Source organism: Polypterus senegalus, chromosome 5, assembly GCF_016835505.1.
Source record: "Polypterus senegalus isolate Bchr_013 chromosome 5, ASM1683550v1, whole genome shotgun sequence".
NCBI lineage: Eukaryota > Metazoa > Chordata > Cladistia > Polypteriformes > Polypteridae > Polypterus > Polypterus senegalus.
In genome coordinates this window covers 120,319,528-120,334,553 of record NC_053158.1, presented here as the reverse complement: position 1 = coordinate 120,334,553, position 15,026 = coordinate 120,319,528, and the positions used below count along the sequence as shown (strand labels likewise).

Sequence of the window (15,026 nt, the reverse complement as noted above, 5' to 3'; positions counted from 1 at the left end):
TTCAAGCTAATGTCCTGTACTTTCTTAGACATCTCTCCCATTTTTTGTATCTCTGATTGTCTCATTTCTTATTTTGTCTTTTTTTTTTTGCAACTCCACACATTCTCATTTTATGTCACATCTAATGTCTTCTCCTGCACTTCCTTTACTGCCCATGTTTGAAGCTACACACATCATTGCTGGTCTTATCACTGTCTTAAAAACCTTTCCTTTATCCTTCACCTTAATTCTTCAATCACACAATGCCCTTGATACATTCTTGAAATTGTTCCATCTAAACTGCACTCTATGGGCTATTTCTGCATCTAGCGTTTCATCTCAGACTACCACTAATACTAGATATTTAAATTTATTCACTCTTTTCAATAGCTCTCCCTGCAAGCTAATTTCTGAATCATAATCATCATTAAACCTCATATATTCTGTCTTCTTTTTATTTATCTTCAACCCTATATCTTCCAAAACTCCATTCTTCCAACTTCCTCTCCATGTCCTTCTTTCTGGTGCTACACAACACTACACCATCAGCAAAAAGCATGCAACTGGGGGATGAGCAACTAAGCAGACCTGACCACATGTTATTCCCACCTACAGTATAAGCCTGTGACTGATAGTAGCAGCTCTCTCTCTCTATCCTCTTTAATAAAACCCTTGTGTGCGTCCAGTGTCCGTGTCTGTCTTCTGGTGAAGTGCGCATGCGCGGGGCCACACAGCACGTGTTCAGTCTCTTCCTCTGCAGAGAGAGAGAGAGAGACAGATACACACACAGGCGCGTCTCACACGCACACACACACACACACAGACAGGCGCATGGTGTTTGTGTGTGTGTCTTCTGGAGAAGTGCGCATGCGCGGGGCCACACAGCATGTGTTCAGTTCTCTTCCTGTGCAGAGAGAGACACAGACACACACACACCTGCGCACACACAGGCGCACGCGAGTCACACACAGGCTCAGACAGACAGACAGACAGACACACGAGAGGCAGACAGACACACACACACAGACACAGAGGTGCGCTCTTAAGAGACACACGCGAGAGACATACACACGCAGGCCCATGAGAGAGACACACACACACAGGGGCATGTGTGCATTGTTGCAATGCTACTTTTCTTGGTTGTTTATTAAATTACAAATTTTTCAAATGTTCATTTTTTCCCCTGTGCTTAAAACTCATTAAAAAAAGTGTTTTTAGCGAGCGGGTCATAAGGCTATAGCGCAAATTCTTGCAGTGTTAGTTTTCTCTGTTGTTCAAGGTTTTCTTAGTGTTATTCAATGTTTTTATATTTAGTTTACTATTACGCTGTGCTTTCTATGGTATAGTTAACTATATTTGTGCTTAAAAACTTAAAAAATATATATATTTACATACAGTTCATACGGTCTGGAACGGATTAATTGTATTTACATACAATCCTATGGGGGAAATTACTTCGGTTCACGACCAAATCGGGTTACAACCAGAGTTTTGGAACGAATTATGGTCGTGAACCAAGTTTCCACTGTATTACTGTCAGACAAAATTACAGGCATTTCACGGAAATACAAACCAGTATTACTGAGAGAGAAAATTAAAGGCACACAATACAGCGACACATATTACAGCCACATACAAGGTCCCTTGCCATTTAATATAGACTGTTCATACAAATGTTTATGCAGTACTGTTCTAGCGCCCGTTATTTTAATGGGCTTAATGTCTAGTTTTATATTATATATATATATATATATATATATATATATATATATATATATATATATATATATATATATATATATATATATATATATATATATATATATATATATATATATATATATATATATATATATATATATATAATCGGAGTATTCACAGCGTATCACTTTTTCTACATTTTATGTTACAGCCTTATTCCAAAATGGATTAAATTTATTTTTTTCCTCAGAATTCTACACACAACACCCCATAATCACAACATGAAAAAAGTTTACTTGAGGTTTTTGCAAATTTATTAAAAATAAAAAAACTGAGAAATCATATGTACATAAGTATTCACAGCCTTTGATCAATACTTTGTCGATGCACCTTTGGCAGCAATACAGCCTTGGGTCTTTTTGAATATGATGCCACAAGCTTGGCACACCTATCCTTGGTCAGTTTTGCCCATTCCTCTTTGCAGCACCTCTCAAGCTCCATCAGGTTGGATGGGAAGCGTCGGTGCACAGCCATTTTAAGATCTCTCCAGAGATGTTCAATCGGATTCAAGTCTGGGCTCTGGCTGGGCCACTCAATGACATTCACAGGGTTGTCCTGAAGCCACTCCTTTGATATCTTGGCTGTGTGCTTAGGGTCGTTGTCCTGCTGAAAGATGAACCGTCGGCCAAGTCTGAGGTCAAAAGCGCTCTGGAGCAGGTTTTCATCCAGGATGTCTCTGTACATTGCTGCAGTCATCTTTCCCTTTATCCTGACTAGTCTCCCAGTTCCTGCCGCTGAAAAACATCCCCACAGCATGATGCTGCCACCACCATGCTTCACTGTAGGGATGGTATTGGCCTGGTAATGAGCGGTGCCTGGTTTCCTCCAAACGGGACACCTGGCATTCACACCAAAGAGTTCAATCTTTGTCTCATCAGACCAGAGAATTTTGTTTCTCATGCTCTGAGAGTCCTTCAGGTGCCTTTTGGCAAACTCCAGGCAGGCTGCCATGTGCCTTTTACTAAGGAGTCACTCTACCGCCTGATTGGTGGATTGCTGCAGAGATGGATGTCCTTCTGGAAGGTTCTCCTCTCCCCACAGAGGACCTCTGGAGCTCTGACAGATTGGCCATCGGGTTCTTGGCCACCTCCCTGACTAAAGCCCTTCTCCCCCGATCGCTCAGTTTAGATGGCCGGCCAGCTCTAGGAAGAGTCCTGGTCGTTTTGAACTTCTTCCACTTACGGATGATGGAGGCCACTGTGCTCATTGGGACCTTCAAAGCAGCAGAAAATTTTGTAACCTTCCCCAGATTTGTGCCTTGAGACAATCCTGTCTCGGAGGTCTATAGACAATTCCTTTGACTTCATGCTTGGTTTGTGCTCTGACATGAACTGTCAACTGTGGGACCTTATATAGACAGGTCTGTGCCTTTCCAAATCATGTCCAATCAACTGAATTTACCACAGGTGGACTCCAATTAAGCTGCAGAAACATCTTAAGGATGATCAGGGGAAACAGTATGCACCTGAGCTTAATTCTGAGCTTCATGGCAAAGGCTGTGAATACTTATGTACATGTGCTTTCTCAATTTTTTTTATTTTTAATAAATTTGCAAAAATCTCAACTAAAAGTTTTTCAAGTTGACATTATGGGGTGTTGTGTGTAGAATTCTGAGGAAAAAATTAATTTAATCCATTTTGGAATAAGGCTGTAAAATAACAAAATGTGGAAAAAGTGATGCGCTGTGAATACTTTCCGGATGCACTGTGTGTGTGCATGCACATATACGCTTACAGGTCAAATTCTGTTACAATGAAGTGCCAGGAACCTAAAAAAAATATTTAATTGTAACAAAAATTTCGTAGTAGTGAGATTCTGTATTTGTCGGTGTAGGGCTTTTTAGGCATTTGTAATCATTTCAATAGCTTCTTTCACGTTAATTTTAATCTCCTCCTGTTTACAAGTTATGCTGATGAGAATTTTTCTCAGCATTTCCTTTGCGATAACACATTTCAGGGTGCAAATGATGCTCAAACCCAATGGCTGAAGCACTCCCGTGTAATTGGGTGGGAGGAACTCAACTCAAACATTATCTAAATTTAGAAGCATGCTGTGAGCAGCACAGTTATCAATCAGAAATAGAATCTTCCTTTTCTTCTTTATGTTGTGAGGTTTCTGAACTTTTTTTGGAGAACTGCAGAAGCAAATCCGAGCTGATTGCGGTCATGGTATCATCGATGGGTGATGCAAGGAACATTATAAATGCAGGGAACCGTATTAATTGGCCACTAATCTGGCCAAGACTCTACCTGACTGCTGTCTGTATATAGTGGTAGATCCTGTTACAATAAATAACTGTGCTGTTCCTGTTTCAAGCTGAATAAAGCTGGTTTTGCTAAAGTACTGAAACTCAGCCTCAAGTTTTAGGGTGCAAGACAGTGACTCACGTGTCACAATATCCTTGTGAAATTGTCGTAGCCAGTTTCCCATAATGTCCTGAGTCATCCAAGCTCGCTGGTTTGCTTTATCCTTCCAGGGAAGGAAAATAACATGCTTAAAACACCAAGGGCTGGTCAACTTGCCAATGATGAGAGGAATAACTGCTTTTTCGACATCTTCAATTGTAGCAGTTTATATACGTTTCTTCTGTTTTTGCTTGGTCTTTCAAGAAAGCTGACAATGTTGATGGTGAAATTCCAAACTCATTGGCAACATCTTTTTTCTTTTTACTGGAATGAAGAGCTGCAAAAATGTCAAGTTTTTTGTTTCTTTCTAATGTGAACTGTTGTCATTTTTTCATGTGTGCCATTTCTATAGGAGGGTGACAATGAGTTAAATTCCAATGGATTTTTTTTAAATGTTGATGAGCAATAAGTAAAAGGTATCACTGAAAATAACAGAAAACAAACACAGCAAAAAACAGTATGAGCAAAGTTTGAAGAAAGAGAAAAATGTACAATATTTCTGTTTGGAGATTGTTGTGCATAACTAAGCTGTGACCACAGAACTAACTGCTCAGTGGATGATTCATTCTCCTGGCTGCTCTGTGGATAATTCATTCAGGCATTTCACAGTCTTTTGGGCACTCTGTTGTAATAAAAGTATCTGTTGAATGTATTTCGTAGCATCGTAGAAACTGTTGGGACTGTAAAATACTTTGCTGTAATGAAAAGTTTGTTGTAACAGAATTTGACCTGTACACATACAGTACATGCATAAATATACTCTCTGCGTACTTTCATGCATGCGTGTCAGAGGACCTCCTCACAGGCTTAATCAAGGTATGTGATAACCTGCTGGGGTGAGAGGGGGCGCTAATGTTCTTTTATTCTTCATTCCCCGCAGCTCAGAGAAACTGCCCAGCTCAGGAACCTAGCCCCGTGCACCATAAGAAAGCCGGGCTACCTGGAAGGAGTCATCTTCTTTCCTGAGAGTAAACCTCTGGACAGAGCTCCTAAGAAACGACTGAGACACTTCTTTCAAAAGCCGAGAGATTCTTTGGGTTTTGCTAACTTTCTTTTCACCTTAAAGGCACATTTTGGACTTCTTATAATTAAATGGGATGACCAAATTGGTGTCCTAACGTTTCAACATTGCCTTCCTGTCATTCTTGCACATATATATAGTATTGTGCAAACGTTTTAGACAGGTGTGAAAAATTCTGTAAGGTAAGAATGCTTTCACAAATATAAATTCTGATTGTTTATTTTTATCAATTTACAAAATGCAAAGTGAGTTAACAGAAGAAAAGTCAAAACCCAATCAATATTTGATATGATTATCCTTTGCCTTCAAACCAGCATTAATTCTTATAGGTACATTTGCACAAAGTAAGGGATTTTGTAGGATTATAGTCAGGTGTATGATCAACCAATTACACCAAACAGGGGCTGATTATCATTATTTTCATATGTATGATGAAACACAGTCATTAACTGGAACAGAAACAGCTGTGTAGGAGTTTTAAAACTGGGTGAGGAACAGCCAAACTCTGCTACTAAGGTGAGGTTGTGGAAGACAGTTTCTTGTCATAGGTCATACACCATGGCAGGACTGAGCACAGAAACAAGACACAAGGTAGTTATAGTACGTCAGCAAGGTCTCTCCTAGGCAAATATTTCAAAGCAGACAGAGTTTTCAAGATGTTTTGTTAAGCTCTTTAGAAGATGCACAAAAAAACAGGCAACACTGAGGTATGTGGACACAGTGGTCAGCCAAGGAAACAGTGCAGCAGATGAAAGACACATCATGCTTATTTCCCTTTAAAATCGGAAGATGTCCAGCAGTGCCATCAGCTCAGAGCTGGCAGAAACCTGTGGGACCCAGGTATGCCCACCTACTGTCCGGAGAAGTCTGGCCAGAAGTGGTCTTCATGGAAGAATTGAGGCTAAAAAGCCATACCTCCAACGTGAAAACAAGTCCAAGCAACTTGTCTATGCATGCAAACATAAGACCTGGAGTGCAGAAAAATGGCAGCAGGTACTCTGGAATGATGGGTCAAAATCTGAGATATATGGCTGTAGCAGAAGGCAATGTGTTCACCGAAGGGCAGAGTTTGGCTGTTCCCCACCCAGTTTTAAAACTCCTACACAGCTGTTTCTGTTCCAGTTAATGACTGTGTGTCAACATACATATGAAAATAATGATGGGTAAAATAATGAGTGTCTGTAAGGCAACAGTGGAATAAGGTGGTGGTTCCTTGCAAGTCTGAGGCTGCATTACTGCAAACAGAGTTTGGGATTTGGTCAGGATTAATGGTGTCATCAATGATGAGAACTTCAAGCAGATACGCATCCATCATGCAATACCAACAATGAGGCATGTGATTGGCCCCTAATTTACTCTGCAGCAGGACAATGAACCCAAACATACAGCCAATGTCATTAAGAACTATCTTCAGCCTACAGAAGAATAAGGAGTCCTGGAAGTAATGGTATGGCCCACACAGAGCCCTGATCTCAACATCGAGTGTGTCTAGGATTACATGAAGAGGTAGAAGGATTTGAGGCAGGCTACATCCACAGAAGATCTGTGGTTAGTTCTCCAAGACGTCTGGGACAACCTATCTGACTAGGTCCTTTAAAAACTGTGTGAAACGTAGACGACTAAGTGAAGAAGAAAGCAGCGTGGAGAAAATAGACTCAAAACCTTTGGAGAGAAAAAAAAGAAAAAGAAGAATCTAGGTACAAATTCAGAAAATAAGGAAAGTAATTATCAGCCCATGGAATTGAAAGAAAGCACGCTCAAACTGGTTTAGAAGTAAAAGACAGAGAGTAAAAGACAAAGTAGAACTTCATAAACATGTTCACAAACGTTGGTGCTATACACATGCAGAGCAGGTTAAAGATTATGAAAGCAGTGAATTCAAAAGGCTCAAAAAATAAAAAAAATGGTGTGATACACATGTGGAGAAAGTTAAAGAATATGAAAGTAGGAAAATTAGAAAGTATAAAAAAAAAGCAAGTAAAAATCGTAGTAGCACAAACAAATGGAAATTATTACTCGAAAAACAGAAAATAATCACCAAGGACCAGGTGTCATTGAAAAAAACAAAAAAGCAAAACCAGGACAAAGTGAGGTCAGAAATAAAAGACAAAGCAAAAAACAAAGTAAAACGTCATAAAGAGGTTAAAAAACAAGGGTGCCAAACACATGCAGAACAGGTTAGAGATAATGGAAACTGGAATTCAAAAGAATTAAAAGAAAAAAAAAAAAATTAGGCGCAAAACACATGCAGAGCAAGATGCAGAATATGAAAGCAGAAAAAAACGACAGTCTCAAAACAAAGAAAGTAAACATCGCTTTAGTGCAAAGAAAGAGAAATTATTCCTCTGAGAAATAACAAAATGGTGAATAGAGATCGAATATATTGACATAGGTAATATGTCAGAAGTATGTAAATATTGTAAGGCTTTGAAGTTTAAGTCAGAGAATTTCAAAAACGGAGTTTACCTCACATACATTTATTGGCTACTTTGCAAAAAAAAAAAAACTGCTGATGTAGATGTCTGGGCAGAAATTCAAAGCAGAGAAACCTATCCTGAATTATGGTACAAAGTCATTAAACACATATCTCACTGACCTCATTAAAAACAATCAGCATATTGGGACTCGAAAAATTCCAAATATTGTTTTTACAGAAGTTCTGAAATAAAAATGAAACATGAAATGGCAACAATTCAAAGAAAACAAAAATCTTAAAAGTGTGTATACGGAAAACCAAACACATGGGTTGGCAAGCAAAGCGAGCAGGTGGTGAAGCCCCCTATCAATTATATAAAAATAAAACAATTGTTACTCAGGTTAAGGTAAGAGACAGTTGCATAGAACACAAAGTCAGATCATAAACTCATATTTCCACATTTAGTCTAAATTACACTGCGAATGCATTGTTTTTTTCATTGTAGCTATTCATCTTTGGGGGCAGGTTAATTTATAAGGGTAGATTAAAAAACAGGAAAGCAAAGGGTGTAACCACAGGGTCCTACAATTGGCCAGACTATTTTTTTATAAAACCAATCAGTGGGTCCCAACTGTCCATAAAAATGTGGACTATTTTTAAATAATAACTGAGACAGAAAATATTATAGTGGGGTGCATAAATAGTATGCACAATAGTAAAAAGAGCAGCACGAGTGGGATCTACTTTAATAGATACCAAAAATGTACTTGGTCTGAGCCAGACCCTGATTCTGCTTTACAGCTAACACTGCAACCACTGCTACAACAACTATGGTTGATAATCTAGATGTAGAAAAAAGAAGAAATGCTGAAATTCTGCCGGCATCCTTCACCATCTCCATAAGACCAACATGCCACATTGGAGCCAAAGTTTTACTGTTACATTTGCTGTAGTGCAGCTGCAGAAGACATATAAGCTGGCCTCTACAACAGTAGCAGATGCTTCCTATATCTCAGATTCATTATTCTGGGCTTAACAGATGCCTTACATAGTGTGGATAAAATGGGTCTTAAATTTTATCAGAAACCAAAATACTGTTGCAGCATCAGGTGGACAACACAAACACCAAAAGATATATTATGCTAAAATCCTGTTGAAAAGAAAACTGGGAAATGAAGAGAGTGTGTGTAAGAGAATGCATACTGTATTCTAGTTTACAAGGTACCAAAGGACTAAGTTGAATGTATCAGCTGCAATGAACTTAACCAAGATGCGAGTATCTTTTGATTGTTGATGCTACTGCTGAGATAATACACTCGTACAGATCTCTTCTGATCTTTTTGTTGTTGCATATGACTAGTTTCAAAACAAGTGTGCAGATGATTTCTATTGCTAACTGAAGTACAAATTTAATTGTCCTTTTCCAGCAGGACAATAATTTTGTCTGGCCCTTTTTTGGAGTTATATGTGACATGATGTCAGATTTGGCTTTTTTTCTCTGTTTTTTTTGTGTTGTTCCAATGCACATAAAGGAAATAAACATGTGTATTCCAAAACATTTGTAATTGCAACAATCTTCTGGGAGAAATCGTGCATTTTCTGGGAAAATTCGAGGGGTGCCGATAATTTCGGCCATGACTATAGAAAAAAAAAAGTTAATATAGAAGGTTATAGTGGATTGGAGCAACTCTCAAGGGATATGTAGTGGTACCTGTAATATGATTCAAGTTTCCTCTAGGTCAGCACAGGACTCTGAAGACATTTAATGTACTGTATTGATGTTTGCCTCTTCCACAAAATACTGTATATTAAAGAATATGGTATGTTTACTGAATAGCAGGAGTCTGAAAGAGAAAGCTAATTTAAAGCACTCTGTAAAATACCTTGTCATAATCCAAGGATGATGCAAGTTGCTTGTGGTCAAATGTGGGCAAACACTTTTTAGACTGGCAAGAATCTTTAGAGGGCTGCCATTTTCTAGATTCAAAATTGGGGTTAGTCTTATGGAAGCCCACATAAATACTACTGATATCCTTACATTTCAGAGTCACTGCCACTGCAGTTATAAAGATCTGAAAAAAAGACAACAAAAATAAATGTTTTAGTAATTAAACATTAAATATGATATTTTTAACAAATTCCATTTTATCATCTTTTCACTTCAATAGGCTTCTAGGTTGCTTTTTATTTGGTATTATTTTATTTATGTATTTTGTAAAAAGTAATTAAGAGTTTAAATGTCCACTCTGGAGAACAGAGCAACATTTTACCCTATCACAATTAGCAAATAAAGAAAAAAGTCTATGAAAAAGTCTAGTGACCTACCAGAATAGGCTGGAGAACAAAAATGCAAAACAGCAGTGAAAAAAATAAAGAATGTATCCAACAAATACATTTGGTCAAATTAAACCTGTAAAATTAAGAAAAGAATATAAACACAGGAGAGATATTGTTAGTTAAATTACTGTAGACCGACAAGGCTCATATACAATATATCATTACTCATAACTTAAATAAAAAAGATAATTTTTGCTTATGATCAAATCAAAATGGTGTTAGGCTCAAGTCATGTATACAAAATTCTAATTGACAACATTCACAAATTTAAATTCTGAAAAAATATATGTAATTTTATCAAATAACACAATCCTTGGTCGTACTGCTATGAAAGAGAATGGAGAAGACCTCTGAAGAACCTTTAAAGGACAACAGTAAAAGCTCCATTTGGTAATGTTGCAAGAGTTATTTAAAGTTCATTCATTCAAAGCTGCAAAACCACTAAAAATCTTGACTTTCCATTAGCATCAATGCCTAAAATTAGTATTGATTCAGTAGGTCTATAAAATAATCTACCAAAAAAAAATACTAATTATTTTTACTCAATCAAAAGCACCATCCTGTTCTCTTCTTACCACATCTTGAAAAACAGCATCCTCATCAGCTACAGAAAACAATCATGCTTCATTTTGTTCAGTTGTAGCTTTGCTCCATTGGTTAATCTGCAAATTTTTTTTTTCTTTTCTCTTTTTTCTTTAAACTAAGTTGCTGTAATCCAGTGAGACAATGAAACTGTTACTCCAAAGTGGTTGAAGAAAAAAAGTCAGCAGTTGCAACCTTTGATGACATGCTGCTTTTATCGATGCTCTTTTTTATACTTTGTGGGCACTGATTAAATTGTCTGGAGCAGTGCACTGACTGACGGGATTTATTGCACCCACTTTGAACAAGGTTGCAGATAGGATGAAGGGGGAGGGTGGTAATATATAATAAAAACATACTTACTGAACTAACACCACAGACGCAGTGCCTGGTCAGCACCTGCTAAACGCCAAACGCTTCACCATACTTTCCTCCTTCTATTTCATTTCTACAAATTGTCATGACCCATTTCTCAGTGAGATAGCTTTTAGTGATGTGGTGAAATGAGGGACGCAGTGCATTAGAATGCCCCACTCACTACAGCATTATTAACAATAAATTTCAACGAATAAAAAACTACATACCATTTAATTTTTTTTTTCTACAATGTAACCAAATTTCAATTAAATCAGTCAAAGCATTTTTAAATTTTTGGGTAAGAAAATAACGTAACATAATTGTCAATGTAATTGTTTTGTCACTGACTGACTGACTGACTGATTCACTGACTCAACACTAATTCTCCAACTTGCCGTGTAGGTAGAAGGCTGAAATTTGGCAGGCTCATTCCTTACAGCTTCCTTACAAAAGTTGGGCAGGTTTCATTTCGAAATTCTACGCATAATGGTCATAACTAGAAGCTATTTTTCTCCATTTACTGTAATGGAGTTGAGCTCGAAAAGCCGTGGGGGGCGGAGTTTCATGTGACATCATCACGCCTCCCACGTAATTATGCAGTACATAGAAAACCAGGAAGAGCTCCAAAAAGCACTTAAGAAAACATGCATTATATAATTAAGAAGGCAGCGAAACAATTAGAAGTGAGCGAGTGACATATAAAACCATATTCAACGGCTCACGTGAACTGACAACAGTTCCAAAGAGTGCTGAACAATAACCGAATTACACTGCTACGCTCAAATTGATAAACCACACGCCGTGGCGCAATAGTAGAGGCTTCGCCTCTAGCACCGATGTCCGAGGTTCAATTCCCAAGAGGGGATGCACTGAGTATGTACGCACGCATTTTTATTCATTTTAACTTCGCATCCCCTTAGTTTGAGACGTATGAAAAAATATGCGGTTAACGCAGAAAGACAGATCACCAATTGAAGCTTTATGAATAATGGATACTTTATTCGCGATCAATGATTCTTTTGGTAAATCCATACTCAGTGTATTCATTAGATAAACGGTAAAAATGTAAGAGCGAGGGGAGGGTAACTTATTGAGGCACGCAGGCAAAACCACAATAGCACGCGGGCTCGATGTACTGTAGTGCGCATCAACTCGATCTGAATTGTGCGATCACATTCGAAAAAATATATCTTTTCAAGTTCTATTTAGTCCATATATGTCAAACTCAAGGCCCACGGGCCACTTCCGGCCCAGCGTGTAATTATATCCGGCCCGCGAGATCATTTTATATACTGTATTATTGTTATTAAAGCCGGGTATATGAAGCGCTGGTAACACAATAAACTACAGATCCCATAATGCAGCGCTTCAGCTGCCTTGCCGAACAGTTACCGCGTTAATCAAGTCTAGCTTATGATGCTACAAGTTATTGCGAAGCTAGCCCACACAATGCCGAAGAGAAAAGGTGATTCTGAACATAGAGCCTTTAAAAACCGATGGGAGGCTGAGTATATGTTTACTGACATTGCCGGTAAACCCGTGTGTCTCATTTGTGGAGCTAATGTGGCTGTATATATATATGTGTGTATATATATATATGTGTGTGTGTATATCTATACTAATAAAAGGCAAAGCCCTCACTCACTCACTCACTCACTCACTGACTCACTCACTGACTCATCACTAATTCTCCAACTTCCCGTGTGGGTGGAAGGCTGAAATTTGGCAGGTTCATTCCTTACAGCTTCCTTACAAAAGTTGGGCAGGTTTTATATCGAAATTCTACGCGTAATGGTCATAACTGGAAGCAGTTTTGCTCCATTTACTGTAATGGAGATGAGCTTCAACGCCGTGGGGGCGGAGTTTCGTGTGACATCATCACGCCTCCCACGTAATCACGCAGTACATAGAAAACCAGGAAGAGCTCAAAAAAGCGCTTAAGAAAACATGCATTATATAATTGAGAAGGCAGCGAAACAATAAGAAGCGAGCGAGTGACATATACAACCATATTCATGAGTTCTGCTACTTCGGAAGCAAAGCACGATGTAAACCTACACTTTAAATTAAGTTCATAGACAGGCTGCGCTGGCGTTTGTAATTTAGTGCCTGCCCATATAAGGCCGTCCGTCAGCGGCAATCCAATAGCAAACTGCCACGGGTAAATATTCACGGGTGAAGGACTGTGCTTATGGAGAGGAAGATGAGATGGTCAGGGTGGTGTTTGACACAAACTTTGCTCGCAGAAAGTTTTAAGTGCCAGGACTAAGGTAACATTAAATACAGCCACGGACATAGCACGAGATGGCACCAGCACAGCTGGGAACCTTCGATGCATGTACACCGAGCGGCTCACGGAACTGACGCGTGCACAGATAAAAGGCAACAGTTCCAAAGAGCGCTGAACAAAACCGAATTACACAATTGAAAAGGCAGCAAAAATATGAAGCGCCTGATAAGCATATTCATAAATCCAGCTACTGCGGAAACAAAGCACACGGTGGAAAAAGTCAATGTCCCGCTAAAGGAAGACAGTGTAAAAAACCCGTGCATGCAGTGTGTCAGGTCTCAGATAAAGAAGAAGACGAGCTGTTTATTGATGCAGTAAGAAACGAATCGATGAATGAAACCTGTCATCTTTACAACGATTGACAAACACGGAATGTAACTTGAACACAACACATCCTACAAATACGAACCTGATTGAAAGAAATAATGATAATCAAATCCTTGATGACAGCAACACTCAGTAACACTCACAAAACAAATACTGTATATTGACAGTCATGTTACGTTATTTTTAAAATGTTCCCTTTTCTTTTCTACCTTTTTAACACACTACTTCTCGCTGCGATACGCTGGTATATATATATATATATATGTATATATATATATCCCGCTCTACATACTCGAATAATGGATACTTTATTCGCCATCAATGATTGTTTTGGTAAAGCCATACTCAGTGTATTCATTAGATGAACGGTAAAAAGTAAGAGCGAGGGAGGATGACTCATTGAGGCATGCAGGCTGTAGTCCAACTCTATCTGAATTGCGATCACATTTGAAAAACATATCTTTTCAAGTTCTATTTAGTCCATATGTGTCAAACTCAAGGGTCAGGGCCACATCCGCCAGGCGTAATTATATCCGCCCGCGAGATCATTTTATATACTGTATTATTGTTATTAAAGCCCGGTATATGAAGCGCTGGTAACACAATAAACTACAGATCCCATAATGCAGCGCTTCAGCTGCCTTGCATCAGGGTAACCTGAATGCAATTCAGAAGATACAGAAAACAGCATAATTAAATAAGAATCTGACACTTCAGCGGACGCTTTAACCCGTGCACAATCACAAAGTGATTTCAAGTGAAGCTGCTTTTATGGGAGACACAAATGCACCAGTTCACCTTGCCCCACTTTCCCTGTTGCCAAGTACTGTTAAACCAAGTCGTCACTACGGTGTTCCCAAATACACACTTTGCTGATAAACTGAGCGCACTGCGCACTGAGTTTGCACGGCGCTTTGGTGACTTTGATGAACAAAAAAAGTCCGTCTACATGCGGCTCGAACCTTGTGCATGTTTGGTAGCACATATCTGTGTGAGAAGCTCTTCTCAGTGATAAAGACTAACAAAACAGCACACAGGAGTCACCTCACTGATGAGCACCTGCAATCCATCCTGAGAATCTCCACAACACAGAACCTCACAGCAAACAGAAACAAACCTGTGGCCAAAAAAAGATGCCAGGCGTCCAGCTCTAAAATGACATATGAGCAAAGACAACTGAATGATTTGATTTGTTATTGCACGTAAGAGCGGAGTCAACTGTTTTAACAAACAGCGTATTGCACTGATACGAAATAGCTGTGTGTGTATATATGTAGATATGTATGTATATGTATATATATGTTTATATGTGTGTGTGTGTATATATATATATATATATATATATATATATATATGTATATATATATATATACTGTATATATATATATATGTATATGTGTGTGTGTAAAAATATATATATATATATGACAACAACACTCATCACTCACAACAGTGACAAAACAATTACATTGACAATCAGGTTACGTTATTTTCAAAATGTTTCCTTTTCTTTTCATTGCTTCTTTAACACACTACTTCTCCTTCTGAGAA

At 38.4% G+C, this 15,026-nt stretch overlaps 1 protein-coding gene across 1 annotated transcript in view; it reads right to left on the bottom strand.

Moving 5' to 3' along the window:
• LOC120529897 (polycystic kidney disease protein 1-like 1) overlaps nt 1–15,026 on the bottom strand; it is a 256,167-nt gene that overhangs the window by 77,538 nt on the left and 163,603 nt on the right. Inside the window, exons 39-40 of the mRNA XM_039754112.1 lie at nt 9,908–9,992; nt 9,466–9,654 (exon numbers count right to left, since the gene is read on the bottom strand). Coding sequence (XP_039610046.1) covers nt 9,466–9,654; nt 9,908–9,992 — 274 coding nt within the window. The remainder of the gene's footprint in view (nt 1–9,465; nt 9,655–9,907; nt 9,993–15,026) is intronic.